At 37.9% G+C, this 22,533-nt stretch overlaps 1 protein-coding gene across 2 annotated transcripts in view; it reads right to left on the reverse strand.

The window, feature by feature from the left end:
- The window catches only part of LOC107577365 (UV radiation resistance-associated gene protein-like), a 120,370-nt gene that overhangs the window by 33,945 nt on the left and 63,892 nt on the right, over window positions 1-22,533 (reverse strand). For both annotated transcript variants that reach the window (XM_016263457.1, XM_016263450.1), the window contains exon 13: window positions 15,519-15,594. In XM_016263457.1, coding sequence (XP_016118943.1) covers window positions 15,519-15,594 — 76 coding nt within the window. The remainder of the gene's footprint in view (window positions 1-15,518; window positions 15,595-22,533) is intronic.

Consider the following 22,533-nt stretch of genomic DNA (forward strand, 5'->3'; position numbering starts at 1 on the left):
TTTTTCTCCTGTCTGTTTTTCTGGGAGATGGTTTAACTTCATCAAGGGAGAATTACCCAGCATATGTGTAGAGCAAGTTAAACGTGACGCGTTAAAACAGCCCACAAAGCTTTGGTGTGAATTAAGAAGAACAACAAGTCTTGAACGCATAAAACTTGCCCGGAATCTGCAGCTGGGACAGAGGAGAGCCGAACGTAGCGGTTTCTAATCTCTAAACCAATTGACGTTTCCTTTGTAAGGATGTGCTCTGTGACCACCATGATGATAATCTAGACAACTTTAAAAAAATTTCTTCACTTAAAGTAGAATTCCAGCCATGACTCACTGAAATTTAGGTCGAAACATGCTCTACATGAATGCTAACACTTAGCAAGCTCAACTTTATGCAGAATGCAAAGGCATCTATGGTCAGTTTTCCCTTTCAGATTGAAACACACCATAATGCACGGTAAACAATGATTTTCTTAAACAGTATTTTTGACTTGTTTTACAGTACGAATATCAAAACATTCTTAAATCAAGATACATTTACTTGAAAAGCACAATTGCTTAAAGGGGTTCTATTATGCTTTTTCACTTTTTCAACTTTAGTAAGTCTGTAATGTTGCTGTTTGAGCGTAAAAAGATCCGCGAAGTTACAAAGCTCAAAGTCCAATTCAAAAGGAGATATTTTATTTAACAGAAATCACTTTTCAACAACTACAACAAATGACTCATTTGGACTACAACGCATATTTGTGATATCACAAATACCGACGAATGGGACGAGACCTGGTTGAGCTACACTAGAGAAGGCAACGAGTGTTATCACTATGTCTGAGACACGCTAGCTGTCCCAAGGCAGACGAACTTTAGAGTGGTTACAATCATCCGGGTTTAGAACGCGCTCAAATTGACGCAATATTTACACTGAAGCTGGCAGGCAGCTATGGTAAGGGGCATGACATTTCCCGACCAGGCGCCGAGTGCTGCCAATCACAGCACATTTCGTCTTTCAGAAGGCGGGTCTTCATTTCATACAGGAACTATTCGATCCGTTCATGCCAGACTGGGGAAAGAGGTGTTGTAATAATGTAAAATATGTGAAAAATAATGTGTTTTTCGAACAACAGGAACATAATAAAGAGTTTTAATTTTTGGGTGAACTTAATTATGTACAATGGAACCACACGCTTGCAATACATAGGACAAGCACACACAATTCTCAGTGCCAGGGCACAAGCTGGCTATTTGTAAACTCAGTAGTATGTTTTTGGGTTAGTTGGACCACTGTGTGTGAATAAACTGGATTTTGTTATGTGAATAGGTAAACAGTACTTGAAACAGTCAAGAAACAGATTTTCATCGTAAAACTTTGTTACTGTAGTGGGACAACTGACAGCTCTGAAAAATGTCAGCCAGCTTTACGTCACCACACTTTTCTTGATAAGATGACAACTCAAAACACGGTTGGAGAATAACAGGAATTTATTAAACCCCCTCGCAAACTACATGACGACTTCTCCACTTTTGCCTTGTTTTCTTTATCCCCGCACATCATTTGTCAGTCAATATAAAAACTGTATTTGAAAAGTAACTTATAAGGGGCCGCAGAGATGATCGATTATAAGAAAAATGAACACTTCATTGGAAAAGAGAAAATACAAACTACTAGAAATTTAAAAACAGCTGGAAACAGTAGCCTCGCTATTAAGTCATTGATGATGATTGTCCGCCAACTCTTTCTTGGGTCTGTGAGAACATTTTTCATTTTTATTTGGTAAAGAGCTCTTGTCAGCAGAGCTAAAGGCTTGGCAGGCGTAGACTTGATGGTTTCAAAAGAACATGTTCTTGAAAAACATGAAGTCTAGTGTATGAAGCTCAAAGTATGATATGTTTTCTCCTTAAGATCATATATTTGCAGCCTTGGACACCTAGTTTTTCACCAAAACAATCATAAATTGAAGTTTAGCTTCCAAAAAAGTGCATGGAACACCAAATAACCTGATGATTTAGAATAGGCTCTTCTAGTACGGCTTTCAGCAAATTTCTGGCTCACGGTCAAACTCAGGACTCAAGGGAAACTCTTCATCTGTTTTAGGAGTTTTTACTTTCCATAGAGAAGTAAACAAACAAACAAACCTATACAGTACCCTTGAGACACACCCACATCGTTAGTGGGCCACTGGAGATTGGGCACTACCTTTTCTGGCACATATATATTTAGTGGCTCTCTCTCCTCTTTGCGGTGCAAGGCGAACCCCTGGCTGCCGACCTAAAACCGTGGAAATTCAATTACAGTCATTTAAGTGTTTCATAAAGCCATAGGAGGCTAGCCAGAGGTATGCTTATAAAACCAGGAGCAAGTGAAGGTGGCGAGTGCTAACGGTCCTGCGCTCTCCCTGTTGCTATCTTTTTATACTCCCTCTTTCCATCTGTCCCCTTCTCCTCGCTTAAAAACGCTGAATGGGTTACCAGGAGGACAATGACAGACAAAACAACAGCCCCAGATAGACTCGTAAATCACAGCAGGTTGGCTGAAGTCCCAGATAAAGTGTAGGCTGCTGTTTCTGAGCTTTACGTATGTCCAAAAGCTCGCAGGGAGACCCACACAGACAGGCAGGGTCACCAGCCAATGTAGAATCCACTAAGAGATGGATGAGCATTAAATGGAGAGAGGAAGAGATTTTGAATTTTCTCTACAGCTGGATCAAAAGGAGAACAGGCAGAAAGTGTGGTGTGCCTCAGGTCTCTCTCTTAGGGCCAATTTATATTTTGTTCTGTCATTGTTGACTCACTGATGTTGTTCCAAACCCAAATTACTTTTTTTCTTAAACTTGAAGCGCAAAAGGAATTTTAAAGAATTGTACTGGTCAAACATTTCCATGCAGGGACTGAGGCTTTCAAGCTTAAAAAATGATACAAAAGCATGTGGTCTATAAAACATGCGAGCTATATTCCATGTTTTCTGAACCCATACAATGGCTATGAGTGAGAAACATACTAGAAAGTAAGTCATTGTTTAAAGAAAATCTACAGACCTTGCTCTCCTTGGTGTATATATAAGAGTGATGGATTTTTTTTTTTATGAATCCGTTAATCCAGTTTTTCAACTTTCTGGTCTGCTCCAAATACATAGCTATCATTTGGCTTCAGAAGACAGAATATAGTGGCCAGGACTGGCCACATTGTATGGACTAGTTTTATTATACTTTCATGGTGTTTTGGTACCCTTTTAAATTTCAGTCCACATTCAAACAAGTGAGCAGTACATTTCTTCAAAATTTACACTTTTGCACTTGACAGAAGGAAAAAGTCATACAGATTTGGGAAGACATGACGGTGAGTAAATGATAGCATAATTAGAAATGTAAAACCAGTCAAGAGAGCACAGATTTGAGCTACAGTTGGCTTTTGGGCGCTACATTAATAGGCATGAATTGGGCAACTCCTTGTGGTGACATGCTCAGTAATTTCTTGCGGTGTGATATAGCTTTTATGAGTACTGGAAGGCATCCCCCAGAGGTTTCCAGCTTTCTCCGCAGGCTGCTGTAGGTGCTACAGCAACAGGCTACGAGGGGAAGCAAGACCACACATAGCTAAAGCTAGTGGGAGTTGTAAAAGTAAGGGAGGAAAATGTGCTAAAACACAATGTTACCAGACAGACGAACAACCACAACTGCATGTGCTGTAACAGTTTAGAACCAGACCAATTGCCAGATTTAAATTAAGAATCCCTTTGTAATGGCTCTAGCAATGGTGCCCAGTAACTTTAAATAACTAAAACATTGATGTAGATGTGATGTGCTGTGCTCAAGGGCACCTCAGTCGTGGTATTGACGGTGGGAGAGAGCACTTTACATTCACTCCACCCACCTACAATCCCTGCCAGTATGGTACTCGAACACGCAACCTTTGGGTTACGAGTCCGACTCTCTAACCATTAGGCCACGACTTCCCCTTAGTGGCAGTCCTTTAACTACTTTATCTGAATCTAAGTAGAGATAGTTTTTACTGAAATAAAATCCACTTGGCTCAAAAATATGAAGTGGCATGATGCTTCTGAAGTGGATTAAACTCAAATCCTATAAAACAAAAAAGACAAACATGAACTTATGAAACCCTTCCCAATAGGGAAAACCTCCATAGACGTGTTGTATGAGAGGGTTATATTTAAGAGTGAAGTCTAGTAAAATGAGCTGTTCTGTGAAGAGATCAGCCAGGAGAAACTGGGATCATGTATAAAGCTATGAGAAAGGAGAAAGTTAAGAATCTCTGAGGACATCTGAATCATGTGTCCCTGCACAGAACATTACAGTTAAGAGAAGCAAACCCCTCGCCAACAGACTCTGGACAAGAGCACACGGCTTCCTCAGGTGACATCACATAGCCACAAAAAAAAAAAAAAAATTTTTTTTTTAACTGGGCACAGTATCAGAGCTCATCTCAAATTTTTAACTAGTCATTGACTACTATTCAAAACTTGAGCATTTTTCTCCTTTCTACAAAACAAAATAACCTTTGCATTAACAGTAAAAAAGAAAGAAAGAAAGAAAGAAAGAAAGAAAGAAAGGAGAATTTAGCTAGGTCTTTACCAGTGCCCGATTCATTCATCACTGGCTGCATTAATATCAGTAATTTCAGTTTGGTTTGAAATACAGCAGCCATCTGTTATCTTAGAATAACTGGTGAATACTTTATTACTGACTGGGTGGGCATGTACAGTCCTAATGGATGAGGTGTAACACACTTCCCAGGCCTTAAGGAAACTCGGCTTAGTAAGCCTGATGACTTATGGAAAACAAATCGCTCCTAAGATAACAGCAAAAATGTGCACCCGCGCTGCGATGCAATTACACTGAGCGCTATTACATAAAGCTGTTGAGACAAACCAAATAATCAGTCTTTTTCTCAGAAATTCCACACGTCAGGTGCAGGGGTGGGATGTAAGGAGATATAATCTCTTCATCTAGACTAGTTGAGTCCAGTAGTCCGTTAATCCGTTTTTCCCTCCCTCATTCATAAATCAATTCTGTATTCGGGTACGCAGGCTTCGTTCCCATACCTCTGAGAGCATAGGGTGGTCCTCTTGCTAGAGCAGCCCATTTATGCTTTGCCAAAAACAATTATGCAGTTGAGATGTGACAAATAAATCGGGTTAAAAAGTTACATTTTTAATAGCTGGGACACAATGCATAAACCTAAAATGGCACCTAAATGTATTAAAAATATAAAGCACATTTCTGACGATTACATAACCGCCTGCTTCGCATACAGAGTAGCTCTTAGTACAGTAATAACCAACATATGTTTGCTACAATTGCATTTCGATTTCCTCTATAGGAAAATGAAAATTACCAGTACAGTGAGTGAACTTTCACAGAAAACAAGATTCTTTATGCAGTTCACCAAAGCAAACTTCCTTGAAATGGAAAGCGGATGCCGTCTGACTTGGGAGAGATGGAGAGCTGGTTAAAGAGCTGATCAGTTCCAGGTCTTCTCTTGTCCCCAGTGATGTTGGTTTGGCGGTGAATCTAGGGGGACCAGGGTTCACGGCTACGCAAACAAACACAGCGTAACGCTGGTTTGGATGGACTCACTGAGCCTGGTTTGTGAAGATGAGGCTTTTTAAGGAGGGCCGACAGGAGAAGGGCTCTTATTGTGCGAGGGACGCGTATGCAATACAGCGGATTTTTCTGGAGGGTCCAGCTCACCGCGCAGGGCTGACTCACTCACCTCAGGCAGGTCTGCCTGACAGGGAGGATGGATTCTGGGATAGCCTGGGAATAGTTTGAGCTATATATGCCGTTCTCTTGGGAGTTCTCTCTCGCACTCGTCAACTCCCACTTTTATTTCCTCGTCTGATCTTAATTAAAAGGAGGGAAAGTAAATAAGTAAATATGACCAGTCAGCCTTTTTGACTCAATAGGCTGCCTTCAATGGAAAACTGAGTTAGGATTTAGGTGGGTGTTTCTTCAACTACGACCACTTTTGGCTCTGTGGACCATTAAAAAATAAAAACTCTTTTCATACTCTTAGCTTATTTAAATTGTCTACTAACATTGTCTGTCCATATATTTCATTATTTATTCTGAAAGTTATAAACATTTTGCATTTATTTGATCTAAAATTCAGTAAAAACAGTAATAGTGTAAAATATTATTAACATTTAAAATAATAGTTTTCTTTTTTAATAAACTATAAAAAGTGGATTATTTCTGTAGTGGAAAGCTGAACTTCCAGCATTACACCATCCTTCAGAAATCATTATAATATGCCGATTTAGTGATTAGAAAGATTTCTTATTACTATCACAATTGAAAACAGCTGTGCTGCTTAATATTTTTGTGGAAACTGTGATTTTTTTTAACTCTGTTTCTCTCAGTGTTGGGGATCATCTTGAAATGAGCGAACCATGATGACAATCTCATTCAATGCTGTGTTGATCTTTCTTTTACAGAGCAAAGTACATCAAGCAAGATAAAAGTGCAGTCATGGGAAATTTGCATTCAAACAGGACACCACTGAGTTAAGAGCTGGAAAAGAAAAAAAGAAAAGGGAGAAGAAATGTGAATGAAGGACATACAAAAAAGTAATTAAAATGTAGGTTAGTGGGGGTGGAAAAAACAAGAAGTGAGTAAATCACTCATAGACGAATATGTATGAGAAAATACCACCACATCTAACAGAGTCATTCCCGGCTCACACTCTGAGGTTAAGTACACAGTCTGATGGAGGTAAATGCTGAATGTGACATATGGAAATTCCTGCTTAATATACACAAATAAAGCCACTTAACCTGAGTGATTAATCACGCTGAAGCGATTTCGTTCACAAAGCGCCATTGTGGACTTGCTAACCCTCGCATTAAGAAAAAATGTTCACACAGGAAGTCAGTTATGTAACAGTAGTAGTTAACTTCTCATACAGGAACCAGTGGCCTTTTACTACATGTGTAATACAGCGAATGAAAATGCGAGTGGTGGCATGCATATCTCCTCTCTCCCCTACAGTTCATATGGTTTCCATCTCAGAAAATTCATGTTAGATAACAGTCATGACACTAATGGCAACCAAGAATTTCTCACCTCTTTATAGCTAGAGTTCATGTGCACCTGAATGTCTTTAGGGAACAAAACATATTGTAGACATAAAGTTGTACACGGGAGGTTTGAAAACGCATGTGAATATTTGTGGCACAAGCACTAAATGTCACATTAGCAAACCTGTGTCAATAGTGTCTAGAGTGTACTGTCAGTGTAGCGATTTTAGAAGCACAGCTCACAGAGGAGCCATCTATGCTAGTAAATCTTTCAAACTCATGTGAGGATTTTTTGCCCACAAAAACAAAAAATTACATTAACCCTCCTGGACAATAGTGTAGGGCCGCCTATTCACCTACCAATCATTTCATTAAAACAAAACTATTTTTTTAACACGTCAGTTATGTGTGACTGGCTGTGAAGTGTTTCATCGCCAGGTAATGTTTTATAACCAAGAACATCAATCTTTTGGTTATCTAGATCAGGGGGTTTCAACCTTTTAGGACATGCGCCCCCCCAAATTGGTCTAATTTCACTCGCGCCCCCCCAACATCATCCAACATGTTGAGCGTGACTGATAATCGAGCCAACTCTGCTCTAACTGTCGACCATGCTGTCGACTAGCAGTGGGAGTCAGATTGCCCCCAAGTGGATGGCTAAAGATTTGTTAACTCATATTCATAAATTCTCAAGGGAATGTCTCTGAATTAACTGATGCTGGCGGCCCCCTTGACAGGTGCTGGCACCCCCACAGATGCACTGAAATTCCGGCTGCCGAAAATTAGTTCACCGCTCAGGATTCACTTTCACGTGGTGTGACGCTCTGCGTATTATCCCGCTCTATATCCTGCGTGTGTGTGCTCCGCTCAGTCGCTCACGGCCCATGTGAGTGCTCCACTCATATACCATTCATGCTCATCGGAACAGCAAAGTCCACTCAAAAATTGAGCTGACAGGAAACATCTATGTAGTACAGTATTGTTTCTGTCTGCAATAGCCCTACTGTGCTGTAACAAGGTGTGGTATATGGGCAACTCTGGTAACGCTGCCCTCTCATTCATTGATCTGCTAACCGTTATGCTCACGTGTCCTCTAATAATAAAAGGATTAAACATTATTTGGATAACTGTTAAAAAAAAAATCTCTCAATAGCCCTACTGTGTGATAGACCTACCTGAAAATCTAAAAAGCTATTTATTTAATTTGTAAGCCTATCGTTATTTTTTATTTGTGCTATCATTAGTAATTTCTTTATTTGTTCTTATTTTATTATTAACTGCTTAGCCTCCTTGTCATTTTTTATTCAATTCAAAGTTTTAAATCAAGCTATCTCGTGCTACTGCAACAAAATTACCCAACTGTAAAATAAAAAATACACTGAGTGAGCAAAACTTTGTTTAATTACCATTATAACTAGCTATCTCACAATGTTTACATATGAATAAAAGCCTACATTAAAATCTGTCATATAAATTGGTCTCTTCGTTAGAAATTAGCCTACTGATTGCCACCATTGATGGACAATTTTTTTTTATAATATTAAAAATATCTGTATGATAGTATATTCTGCAGTTCTTCCCTGCTGTACCGAATATCTATACTTTTCAAATTATCACATCGAAGTTAGAAATTCAAATATTGTGACAATTAATTTTGTCGGGTGCCACAAATTTGTTAAAATTTCCAAAGGGTGCCGCGACTAAAGAAAGGTTGGGAAACACTGATCTAGATACCACATTAACATCATTAGTAAAGAGAAAAAAAAGAAAAGTGTTTAACCAGTACTATCATCATGAATGGAAAAAAAGCTACATAAAAATATTTTTGCTAACTGAAATAAAAATAAAAAACTAACATAACTAGGAAAAACTAAAATAAAATACACAAATTACACAAAATACACAAAAATAAATAAATAAATAAAAATGGCTACACATTAATTTTAGTTTTAGATAAAACTAACTGAAAAATTACAAAAAAATGATAAACTGAAAAATATATATCATCATTCATCATCATTTGGTTTCTCACGTGTAAACCACTGTTATTTTAATATAATTGAGATACCATTACAGTTTTTATTAATATTTTGAATAATTTTTATTCGTATATTTTCTGTTTTCATTCTAATTTAAAGTTTAAGTAATTTGGTTGTGTGTCTTTCTCATATTTAGTAGTTTTTGTTTTTTAATATAGTTTTTATTCATTTTTATTTCAGTTTTAGTTATTTTAGTCAATTAAAATCAGAAATTTTGCCTTAGCAACTAGCTGAAATAAAAAGTTTTTTATATTTTATTTCATTTAACATTTATTTTATTACAAGTAACAAAAAATTTTTTTTTATCTTATACGTTTTAGTTGGAATCGCAGGCTGACTTTCAGTACCTCACCAAGCCCAAAGTGCAACCAATTTCTCCTTATCAAATTGTACAATCATGAGTGTGCCAAAATATGCGTATTAGCATTAAAAAGAGATTTAGATCTGGTCATCCAGCAGTGCTGAAACTGCCAGGTTTTCTGGCTTTCCAGAGAACAAAACACAAAGCTACACCATCATTCCCACTCCAAATTCCCCAATAATCTTCAACACACTCTGGGTTTAATTCCCAGCGCTGCCCTTCCTGCTGAGCTCCTTGCCAAATAAGATAGCTCGCTAGCTTGGCAACTGAGTGCTAACTGTAATATTTCTTTCACCATTCTGTTTATGTGGCGTCAAATCTGGCCTCGAAGTGCAGCTCTGCTTCAGGACATTCAACTGACTCACTGAGCTCTGGTCACTTCAGTACTTCTGCCCTCTAGGGGAAGATGAACCATTTAGACAACACAAATTCACACATATACATGTTAAATACTTGAGTTCTTCTGTTTTGAAAGCTTGGAAACAATTTTTGAAACACACTTTGACCCTAAAGATTGAGTCCAAATCTCCAAACCAACATTCTGAATGATCCATATGAAAGATATTAAACAACAGCAGCACATGAGTGTTTGTTCTGCTGCCAACAAGAACAAAATTTAAAACATAATGACTATTAAAAGCCAAATTCACAACATTCCAGATGTTGTTGTGACAGTTGAAGGAAGTCTCAGCAGTGGCCTAATGAATTAAATACACTCGTTATTGAACATGAATAGAAAAGATGAAGTGAAAATGTCTTTTGTTTTTCTTTTCTGTTTTCAGTATGGTACAGTATTTTTAACTTGTCCTCCTTGAGCTGTAGTCCAAGCCAAAGGAAGTACACTAGCCAGGCTCGACTACCTAAAAATTACAGCTTTCACCTCAGTTTGAAGACCTTACTGGCAAACATGCTCTATAATGCAACAAAACCGAATCTCTTACGCACACAGAAACTACCTTTCATCATTATCTTCCCAACAACATTTCAAATAAGTCACGTAAGGTTGTGATTTAAGAATAATTTTACAGTTGGCTTGTCTGTGGGTTGTTGGAACAACTAGTCTAAGGCCCAGATCAGACAGAATGTGTTTTTTGCAGTGAGAGGTGCCTTTTTTAAATTGGTTTCTATTGGCTGTTAGTGTTTTGCGTGCTGTTTATGTGCCCCGGGCATCTCGCGTTTTAGCCGCCTGCTGTGCTTTGTGTTTTTGTAGGAGCGCTCTGAGCCTGAAGTTGAAAAAAAAAATCAACTGAGAAGAAAAGCGCCCAACGTCAGTCGTGTTTTTTTTTTCGATTGTCCAATCGAATGAATGGAGAGGTGAGCTTTCCGTTGTGGTGATGGAAGTTTACAGCGGCTTGGAACGTCTGAGACGAGACTGCAATGACGGAGAAGCTTGTGGTGGCTGTCGCGGGTTACCCGGAGCTGTATATTTTTTAGGTTTCTGCTAATATGACAGTTTACTTAACAGCAAACCAAAGATTCTAGAGCGCTCGCGCTATAATCCTTGATTAGACTGACAGGACAGCAAATTCGGTGGTTGCCAAGCAACATTAAAAAAATGCAGCACACTGCTCTTTTCTATATTAAAAAAAGTCAACCAAATAAAGGCATTGCAGTGCGCCTAGTGTTTTCAAACCTGAAAAGAGCATTCTGTCTGATCGAGGCCTAAGGAGGCACTTTATAATAACGCTGGTTTAGGGTCACAAGATACCAATGAGATGCATTTCTTAGAAGCCACTCACACAGAACACACGCAGAAGTGTTTGATCTTGCACTTTGTGTCTTTTGCAGTGTCTCACATTGTAAAAATGCAGCAATGTTTAACCCTATAAAGCCTACTTTATCATATTTGATTCACAAATGTATACGGCCTCTTAATTCTAAACATGATCAAAACTTTGCTTAAAGGGGTCATATGATGTTGCTAAAAAGAACATTATTTTGTGTATTTGGTGTAATGAAATGTGTTTATGCGGTTTAAGGTTAAAAAAACACATTATTTTCCACATACTGTACATTATTGTTTCTCCGCTATGCCCCGCTTTTCTGAAACGCTCATCGTTCTAAAAAAGCAAGGTGTGCTGTGATTGGCCAGCTATCCAGTGCGGTGTGATTGGCCGAATACCTCAAGCGTGAGACGGAAATGTTATGCCGCTCACCATACTGTGATGCCCTGTCAGGCCGGAGCGATGATTCAAAAACATGAAAACCTATTATAAACGAGGCATTTGTTGCATCCAGTGGGGACATAATTATGGATTATAATGACTTATACTGTCTTTTTACGCGTTGCATCACGCCGAGTAAACATAAAACCATGTCTGCATTTGTGATCTGAGAAATGACAAACAACAAGCCCTACTCTACACTGCCCAAAAACTCGCTTTAAATATATAAAATATAAAAACTCTTTAAATATAAAAAACAGACTTACGGTCTTTGAGTCAGAACAGCCGGCATTGTAGTCTACTCTACCAGGATCAGGAAGCAGTCCTCCATAAAATGTGCTGCACACATCTGAATATTTGGGTTGAACTGTTCTGGAACAGTGTTTTAAATACAACTTAACCACTGATTTCTAGTCGTGTCCATTTTTGGAAGGCCAAACAAAGTAGTTTCGCTATCACAACGAAACACAGTGCCTTCACGACATAGCGGCGGCGGCAACAACAATACTACAGCGAGAATAAAAGTTACGCCTTCTTTCTTTGCGTGAACATTTGGGCGGCATTATGCAAATCTTACCACATCGTGACATAGACATGTGGGGGGCGTCTTAGAATGAGTTGTTTTAGGTAGGCGTGGTTGACTCTTAACTTTTATAAAGAATATCTCTTTGGATTTGAGACTTTAGTTTTTGCAACTTTACAGATCTTCTTTATGCACCAAGAGCTTGTAACACTCCAAAGAGAAAGGAAAAATTGAAATCGCATCATATGACCCCTTTAAGAACCTTCTGTCATCTGACTGACAGTTTATACCTTTTTAGCAAGCCAAAAGCCTTTTAGTTTTAATTCTAGAAACGTCCTCCTTCAGGTTTCTTTTTGCTGTGAAATATTTACTGTTTTTTTAAAAAGTAAACGTAGAAATAACTTTTATATTGTTAATAATATTTCAAGACTTAGTGGACTGAAGCAACTTAGGCTCACTTAACCATCCATGCATCATTTTTTAGAAAATAAAATTTTTATAATTAGAGTATCAATGCAAGTTTATGATACATCGGGCTTTTGAGGAACATTTATTTGTACATCTCTCAATCCTCATTGCATTTCATTACGTCTTGCCCACCACAATGAAAATTACAGAGCTGTGATCATAAAACTAAGCATTAAAATATAATTTTACCAAGACATATTATTGGTAAATATAGAGTTGCAACTGATTACATTTTTTTCATATCTCCTGTTTTTAAACAAACATGTGCAGTGTGAATGGACCCTTAATATGCGTTCGTATAGGATGCATTCTTGCATTAAAAATTGCCCTCAAAATATGTTTATTTAATTGAACCAGCATCTCTAAAATGCTTAAATAGTATAAAGGATATTCAACAAATCCAAAAATATTGTATATTGTTGTTGTTGTTGATGGTGGTGGTTAATTTGTTATAAAAGCTCAGCTTTGATGGTTACAGCAGCAGTGCTTTGAAGGGGACAGATTTAAAGAGCTAACATTTCTGAAAAAGTTTAAACGTGCTGACAGTCTCACAGCACGTTGTCAGCACACTAAAAACTAAAAAATGATTTCCTTTTAAAGCAAAAATTAAAATAAAAGCAACTAGTTGTCCACTCTGACTCATCCCTTGTTGCAATAGTGCAAACGACAAAGAAAAACAGAAAAGAAAAAAAAAAAACCTTCGAAAGTTTTTAGCACTATGTTCTCGACTCATCTATCACAGACAAAAGTGCCCGGGCGAAACCCCGCTGGCCACCTGACATTCTTCTCCCTTCCTCCCATGACACGAGGACTAAATAAAAACAACATCCAGTCAGCGCACTGCTTCAAAGCAACTAAAACACCCCTCTCCCTCCTGCATGCTTGGATCGTTTTCAATCACACACAATTTAATAAAAGATAGACGTTTAAATCTCCTCCATTCCAGAACAAGAGCACTGCTGTGAAACCCGATCTCTGCTTAGTCTCAGCAGCCGGACACACTGAGCCACCGCGGCTACGGCTAACGAATGAAACGCATTAAAGTCAAGAGGGACAGACGGAAACAAAAAACAGTGATGGAGGCACAGAACACAAAAACAAAATAACAAACAGCATTTCGCTTGCTATGTAGCTATTCGCAAATCATATTAGGTAGGAAATGCCAAGGTCAATTTTATAATATTGAAGGGTCGGCGAAGCAGCTTAGACCTATTTGGATTAGCGAAGAGCGAATCGAGAAAGACGTGGAGTGGAATACATACAGCGGGCCTAGCCACTGGGCTAGGAAGTTGAAGCTAAAAGAGGAGGAAATTACAAGTAGCATGACTCAAGGGCAACGCGTCATGCATTCTCCGGACAGTTCCTCTCCCAAACTGGAACACATGTGCGAACGGACACAGAGGCCCAGACATGAAATGGGTTACAGCTCATCTGCTTTGCTATGTAGCCATGTTAACTAACATTAAAAGCCCAATCGGTAGAGTTCAACTGAATCAAATGCTTCAAAATGTTGAGTTCCCTGAGCTCATATGAATCGTCTTCACTCCGGGAGAGAGGCTTCACAAACAATGAGCTTAAAATTCGCTTGAAAGCGGTCAACATACCGAGATAAGCTCCATTAACTTGCCCTACAGAGAAACACTGACAAGGTTAATGAAGATTTCTGGCAAAGGTGCAAAGCATTACATTCATTCTGATTAAGGGGACATGGAATGGAAATGGTGGACGACAGGCAGTATGAAGAACAAGCTGCAGAGGGCATCTTACAGTCATACTACAAATGGAGGCATAGATCAAACATGACAGATATATAAGTTTTCCCCTCAGAGTTGGCTAAGCTTACACATCACGCCATACCATGCACAGCTACGTTTTTGTTCTTGCAATGTGCGTGCCGCTCGCGTGGGTCAGAGATGGACAGATTTGGTCGACCACCTTGGTTCTTTTTTTACAGTCTATTCAGAATTTTTCATCTCCTAGTTAAGTTGGGGCAACAGCTGGAGCGCAGGAGGCTTGGATTCCACTTCCAGAGTCATGGAGGCGTGTCACGTCACCAGGCAAACTGATTAAATTCAAGCTATGATTGTGACCAAAGCTTAAACTTGAAATTGGATTTGAGCTATGGCTCGTGAAAATCGTTTTGTATGACGTTAATGCAAGTGATTCTACAAGGTCCATCAATTCTAGAACTTCAGCTGCGGAAACGTACAGAGCAAAATCTCATTGTAGAAGTCTAATTCAGGGGTTTTCAATCTTTTTAATAGCAAGGACCACCAAACAAATAATGACATAACCAATACTTCTTCACAAAACTACACGCAGATTTTTTTTATGTGATTTTCAACAACAAGACATTGAGAAAGTAAAATTAAACAAAATCTAAAAACAAATTATATTTATTCAGCCTTAAATTGATCAAAAGTGACAGTAAAGACTGTTTAAACTGTTCTCAGCATTGACAATATTTCTAGAGCACCAAATTAGCATAATAGAATAATTGTGAAAGATCATGTGACACTGTGAAGACTGGAGAAAAATCTACTTTCATATAAATCAAACAAATAAATCAAATTTCAAAAATAGATAGATATTATATATTATTAGAAAATATAAAAAAAATTGCAATAATACACACACTTAGTATTTTATTTGTTCATTCATTTATTCTTTTTTTCACTTAATTTTCAGAGACTTTACAGCAGTTACCTGATGCCTCCTGGAAGTTCCCTGACCCCACTTTGACACTTGGAAGTGCTTTTGTTGCAAGTTACAGCATGAAAAAAAAATCCATACTCATTGTAGTATTTTTCTTAAAAACGCCATATATTAAGTCAGTGACTCGACTGGGTAACATCCAACCCTTCTCTTTCACACACACACACTGTATAATCAGTCTGTAAGTCATCTTGATTTGTACAAAGGGACATGTTGAGATTCTTACCTGGGCGATGTTTTTGTTGAGCAAATAGACACCGTATTCAAACTGGAAACGCTCTCCTCTGGGGAAAAGAGGGAACCTGCAAACAAGAGCAGCAAAGAGGCATCATGAGAAAGAGTCTCAGCACTCACCTCTGAACTATTGCACATGGTTCCCATATTAAACACAAAGTGAAGAACATTTTTATGAGGTCGTAATCAGTTCATAACTTTGCACAGGACAACCTCACACCAAACAACAAAAACAGCAGGTCATCTGGATAAACAGCTAACCAACAGAGCGAACCCTGAAACTAATAACTGGATTTACAAACCAACGCTCAGATTCAGGAATCTTTCAGTGTTTAAGGGTATTTATGTCCAGTGAAGTTAACCGAGCAATGATGATGCCTTAAACTCTTCAAAAACTCTGCGAGGCAACAGGCTCTTCCTGACGTAAGACATTTCAGCACATGTTAAGAGACCGCCTGGTGCTCTGGAGGTCTGGTTCTGATCCGCTTCTCAAATGCATGTCTGAAACACAATCTATTATCCATTAAAATCATTCTGGCTTGTTTCTTTCGGTCAGTTCTCATTTAAACCACAAGCGTAATCATGATTCAGAAATGGCCGAACGGCACACAATATCAATGTCTACATCAGAGCAACGTATAATGAACTCACCAGTCAAGATTCACAACAGATGAACACGCTGGACTATTATTGTAATTCTGAAGGGTGCACATTGAAGCATTTACTGAGAACTTAAGACTTCAGAAAAAGCTTTAATTATTAAAAATAGTGCTAATACAATAGTGTACATGTTCCAGAGATCACTGGAAGTCTGTGATGTGGACAACACTCATCTTTAGCTGATCCATTCATCATATTGAAGCAATACATCTATATAAATACTGATCAGCCAATAACTAAATTTGCAACTTCTAAGTAAGAAACAGAAGTGCTTGCAATGCACCAAAAGAGTAGTATTAAAGTTTAACAGTGTTAAAGTTATCTTAGGTTTAGGCTGCAGTTTAAAGTCATTAAAATAAAATAAAAAATGAGAATAAAATAAAATAACAAAAAATAAGATTAATAAATAAATTAAATTAATAGAAACAAGAACTAGATTCACAATGAAATATAAGTAATTGCAAGCGACCAGAATAATAGCATTAAAGTTGAATAGTGTTAAAGTACACTCAGGTTTTAGGCTTTGGTTTAAATTCATTAAAATAAAATAAAATAAATAAAAACAAACAAACATAAAAAATAAATAAAACTAAATAAAATAAAATAGGAATAAGAACTAGATTTACATTTCCATAAGAAAATATAAGTGTTTGCAAGCCACCAAAATAGTATTAAATAGTATTAAAGTTTGATAGTGCAGTAAGTATACTTAGGTTTTAGGCTTTGGTTAAACGAATAGAATAGAATAGAATAGAATAGAAAAACTTGGAAAATGGAAAAAAGGAGTAAATGTGGAGAGCGTCAAAAACAGTAAAATATCTGCGGTTTTTTATTTTATTTTTTCAGTGATGGTCAAAGGGGGAATTTCAAGTTTTAATCTGACATTTTTTAGAAAGTCTTACATTTATCAAAAAATATTTTTATTATATTTTTATAGAAAATTGCGGAAAAGAACAATAAAAACAGAATGTATGAGGAAGATCAAAATTATCCAATTGTGTCAGCAGTTCATTCTCTGAGTTTTGTAGCAATGGACTCGATTCATAAACACGCAGACCTCCTGACCCGAACATCCTATTAGTTTTATTGGAGAACATGGCCTGAAAAACCCAGTTGGAAAGTCCCTCTGAGAAAACTTAGGATGGAAAAGGTTCAACAAACAGACAAAAAGTCAACTCGTGAATATTCTGCACCCTCCTCGAAGCTGCTCCCACTGACACCTGACATAACTTCAGCCTCCTAATATCAGAGTACAACATTACTGCCCTGTTATTAAGAGCTTACAGGGAGGCAGAAAATCAGCGAGAGAGAGAGAGAGAGAGAGAGAGAGAGAGAGAGAGACAGAACAAGAAGAGGACAGAAAAGCCTCCAGCTTAACCCCCTGTGATCAACAAAAACATCACCACTTTAACCACAAAGCTCTCCTGACAGCACTGTCAGGCTTGATAAAACACCGCATTTGTGTTTTCAAGACTCCATACCTGAGCAGACACCTACAACCCAGACGTGCGAGCGATCTTCCAGACGTTCCTCTGTAATCCGTGAGGACTTTTTGTCAGTAGCACCTGGAACTCGTGCTTTTAATCGTGGAAGAATGGAGACAGACCCAGCAATTCCCTCAACTTCCTGTCTTAACAATTCTGTCTCTCATACACACACACACTCACATACTTACTGTCTGACCCATAAGACCCAGGGGGCATAATCTTGAAGCAGGTGCACACTTAAAACCCTCAATGGACTCAACACACACACACACACACACTTCAGCATGTCATTTATGTCACTTTGAGTGTGAAAGAGCAGAACAAGGTACAGTGGTACATCTTATTCCTCACACACACCTAGTGAGCTTCCTCGCTGCCTTCCAAGATAACATCCTAATAAACATAGAAACTCATAAGCAGCGGAGGTAGAAGACCTTATATTGGAAGCAACAAAACAGCAATATAGGCTAATTATATAACATTATTTACATATAAAAAAAATAGTTACATTTTGAAATAATGTAAAATATCAGTAAACAAAACAAAACACTTACAAACATTATAAACACTATAAACGTGCATTTTAGTTCCCCTAAGGATTCAGAACAGAACAGGGAAGAAAGATAAATATAAACATAATATAAACATAAATTACAGTGGCATTCATTATAAAAAACATTTATTAAAAATGGCAAGCCTAAACAAAATTTACTTTAAAGTGAAACTGAAATTACAGAACTAAACAAATTAAACTTTTAATCAATATTCTCTCACTTCCTTAATTTGTTTAGTATTTACATTTTTGGAAAAACTAAATATAAATGCATTGCCAAACAGTGAGATAATTTCAATAATGAATATATTTAAAACAGTTCTTGTTAAAAAAATAATAATAATTATGTTTACACATAAATGTAATCCAATAACTTCTTGCCTAAACTAAAACATAATGATAAAAAAAGTGCTAAACATTTAATTAATATTTATTACAATTTTAAATACTTTCTACTGAAAAGGCCTCAGTTACAGTTGTATTGTTTGAATCACTAAAAAGAACCAGTTCATTTACAGTAGAGTCATTCATTCTGTAATAGGATTACACAGGTAGCTCTTTATGTTTTTGATTCATTGTAAAGAACCAGCTCATTAGAGTCATTCTTTTGTGACTCGGACTGCACTGGTTATACTGTATAGTTTTGATTCACTAAAAAGAACTGGCTCATAATAGTAATCTGTAAATTTGTAAGTCAGATTACACTGGTTGCGCTGTACTGTATGTTTTTGATTCATAAGACTAATTCATTCATTCATTACTTCACACTCATTTAGATTCATTCATTCTGTAATGGGACTACACTGGCTCATAAGAGTGATTCTTTCGGAAATCAGATTACACTGGTTATGCGGTTTTTATTCACTAAATACAATTGGCTCAGGAGAGTCATTCGTGAGTCAGACTACACTTGTTGCACTGTGGTTCACTAAAAAGAATCGACTCGGAGTCAGTTGTTTGGGAATTAGAATTTACTCTCCGTGCTGTATATTTTTAATTCACTAAAAAGTACCGGCTCATTCATAGGAGAATTGGACTACACTGGTCGTGCTGTATGCTTCACGCTGTAGATTTAATAGCGGTGTTGCGTCACAACTAAATGAGAAGTGCAAGATACTCCATCAGAGTATTTCAGTACAGTATTCTGCCTCAAATTGAGCAAGAACCGGAATCGAACATTGCTTGGCTGCCAATCATATCCTCGCAAGCCATATCTTACCACATTCCATAGAAACAACCACAGTTAGCCAGCCAAAAATCACTCGCACACACACAAACACACGCAGACGTGCACACACACACACACACACACACACTGTCACCTAACAGTGATTAATGAGTGCTCTCCAGTGTGTGTGTGAGATCATACTGCTGTGACTCTGGTTCACAGAGCACCAGGAATTCCTCAAGGGAATGTCCAGATATATGTGTGTGTGACTGAAGTAGGGCTGTGCGATTCGGGGGAAAATATCAAATTGCGATTTTTTTTTGACAGATATTGCGATTGCGATTTGATTTGCAATTTTAAATTTGCAAAGTCAAGCTTCATCTCAATATTCCCAATAATGTGCAGCACAGTATGGGTATCATTACCCTGCTGACAAAAACAATAGAAACCATCACAGAAATTCTTATAGTTTCCATTAAACCATTACAAAATTCCTTTTTGTTTTGGGCATTATTCCAATAGGAATTACTGTTGTTCTATTGGTTCCCATCTGCCAGATTACATCCCACCAATAGAATCCATTTTCATCCAAGTGAAATTAGCAAGCAGTTAGACTGAATTTACACTTGTTTTAAACACGGAGCCAGGCACGAGTCGACACAGGTTGCTCGCGTGCGTCAAGCCTCATCCATACTGCCAGATGCGCTCGTGGAGACGTGCGGTGCGGAGCCGGGTGCGAGTATAAACGAGCATTACGAGATCGGCTGCGTGAGTGCGGCAAGCATGAACCGCTCGTCCGTGACGCGTGATTCACGCCATGTGGGGCCGAGAGGAGCGAGTATGAGAAGCATTCACAGACACAGGCTGTGTGTACGCTCTTCTGAATTGGGAATAGCGAACATGCATCATAAACTTATTCAGATTAATCTGTTGGGGAGATAAAATGTGCAACATAACGTTCACGTACTAACAAAAAAATCTAAGAATGTATCTTTTATTCTTCAGTACTGAAAACAGAACCTAGAAGGGAGCTTTTGATATGCGCTCTGACGCAGCTCTTGGAAATTACCGTTTTTGTTCGTTGTCTGTCATTTCGAAGCTTACCTTGCATACGTTTTTCTTTAGTTTTAATTTGCCTAACTATCGATCTGACCCAGTAGACGCCATAATCCCACTTTGTCTCTCTCCCGCGTTCTTTTTTTCCCCCCCGGTGGGTGTTTACGCAGTTGGCTAGAGCAGTGCTGATTGGGGAGAACGGAGGTGCGCTCACTCTATTGATTAGTAAGACTGCCACTCAAGGCTGGCAGTCATGCATATGCCCTGGAACAAAGTAATATCGCGTCCATATCGCAAGCTTTGCGATTAGGAAATCGCAACGTCTCAAATCGCGATTTCGATTAATCGCACAGCCCTAGACTGAAGCCGACATTATATCACCCCTCACCCTCACCAACAGGTTTTAGGGCACTGTGGAGACAATTTGTCCCATCCAGAACCTTATAAATCTGATGAAAACCTTTAATATCCTTAAACTTATACAGAAACTTTGCTTTCATCGTTGTCCCACCTCAAACGCAGGGGGTCACCAGTAGCTGTACTTTTCCAGTAAATGTTTGTGACGAGATAAGGCAACCGCAAGAACACAGCTCCATGTTTCCACATTTGCTGAAACTTCCTTCTGAAGCATGATCTGGAACGTTACTCAATAAAAAAAAAGGGGTTTGATAATTGAACATGACAGCGACACAGATTCTCATTCGTTTTCCTTCTGACAGTTTCCATCTTCTCCCCTCACTCCAGTGTAAAAAATGATTTATTCAAGTTGCAAATAAAACACGATTCGAACACAAAAACAAGATTACCCGGAGTATGTTTTACAAGAAATTAGTTAAGAAAATTTCATTTTTTCTACTTCAAAATTTCTTGTTCAATTTAATATGTTACTTGCCTTTTCTTTGTAATTGTGTAAGTTACCAGCCATTTCTACGCCAAGTAATAACTCCTACAACAACATTTTTTTTTCAGTGCTTTTTTTTTTTTTACAAAGAAGGAGTGCGATATCATCAAGTAACTAAACAAGAGGAAAAGAGAGACGAGACGGGCATGTACAATTACAAAAAGCTCCTTTATGAGACCGGATATTTACATATACTTTGAGTGAGTGTATGTTTTGTGTGCGGCATCTCAAAATCATTTCATGACCTCATATTAGCACACAAGCTCTATGTTCTGTTTAACCACTCTATGACAAAGTGAGGGCGCTCAGCCAAGAATTGACCACTCTAAAGCAGACTCAACAAACTAACCGAACTCCTAATGCAATCACTTCTGATTTATCACATACTCACAAACAGGAAATCAGCTTCATTCAACAGTACATCTGAGGATCTTTTGTTACAAAAAAAAGTAAATCTTGCAATAAAAAGAGTGGAGACTGTGGTTATATTGATGAGAGGTATTTTGTACCTACCATATTTCTGTGACAAGTTTTGCTGTAAAAATTTGCTTGTGCTGTCTTTCTTTAAAAGTGGTAGAGAAACCGAAATAGTGACAGATTTTCATAGTGTAAAAAAAAAAGTGATCTTATTCACAATAAGATCTAGACTATGCATTTAAAAAACAAATTAGGTGAACTTTCATTTAATGCTGACTTTATAATAAATAACACTTATTGAGCTATGCTATATAATGCAAACACATTCCTACATATTTAAGTGTGACACAAGTGTCTAAATACTTTCAGGGCCACTGTAATTTATACTACAGTTTGTTTAGTCCTGCTTTGATCATTTTAAAATCATCTACAAACGTTATTATGCAAACAAACATTGCACACGCACCAGCAATAGAAATGTTTCACTTATTACATGGTATATATGAGAAAGTTCAGATAGATAGCATAATAAATAACTATAACATACAGTAAAAAGTGTTCCCTTCCTGTTCTCCAGCCTCATTTCTGGCTTTAATTAAACAGCTGGGGGGGAGAAAAATGCACCTTGTTCTCTTACACCAGTTCATAAAGAAACTCAGATGACAGGTTAAGTGACCCACAAATTCCTTTTGGACCTTTTCAAGACAAAGGCATACTTTAAAAGAGAGGCGGGAAATGTCAGAACGGTTACAGCGAGGGCTATCG

This window comes from Sinocyclocheilus grahami, unplaced genomic scaffold (assembly GCF_001515645.1).
Source record: "Sinocyclocheilus grahami isolate Dianchi unplaced genomic scaffold, SAMN03320097.WGS_v1.1 scaffold32.1, whole genome shotgun sequence".
Lineage (NCBI taxonomy): Eukaryota > Metazoa > Chordata > Actinopteri > Cypriniformes > Cyprinidae > Sinocyclocheilus > Sinocyclocheilus grahami.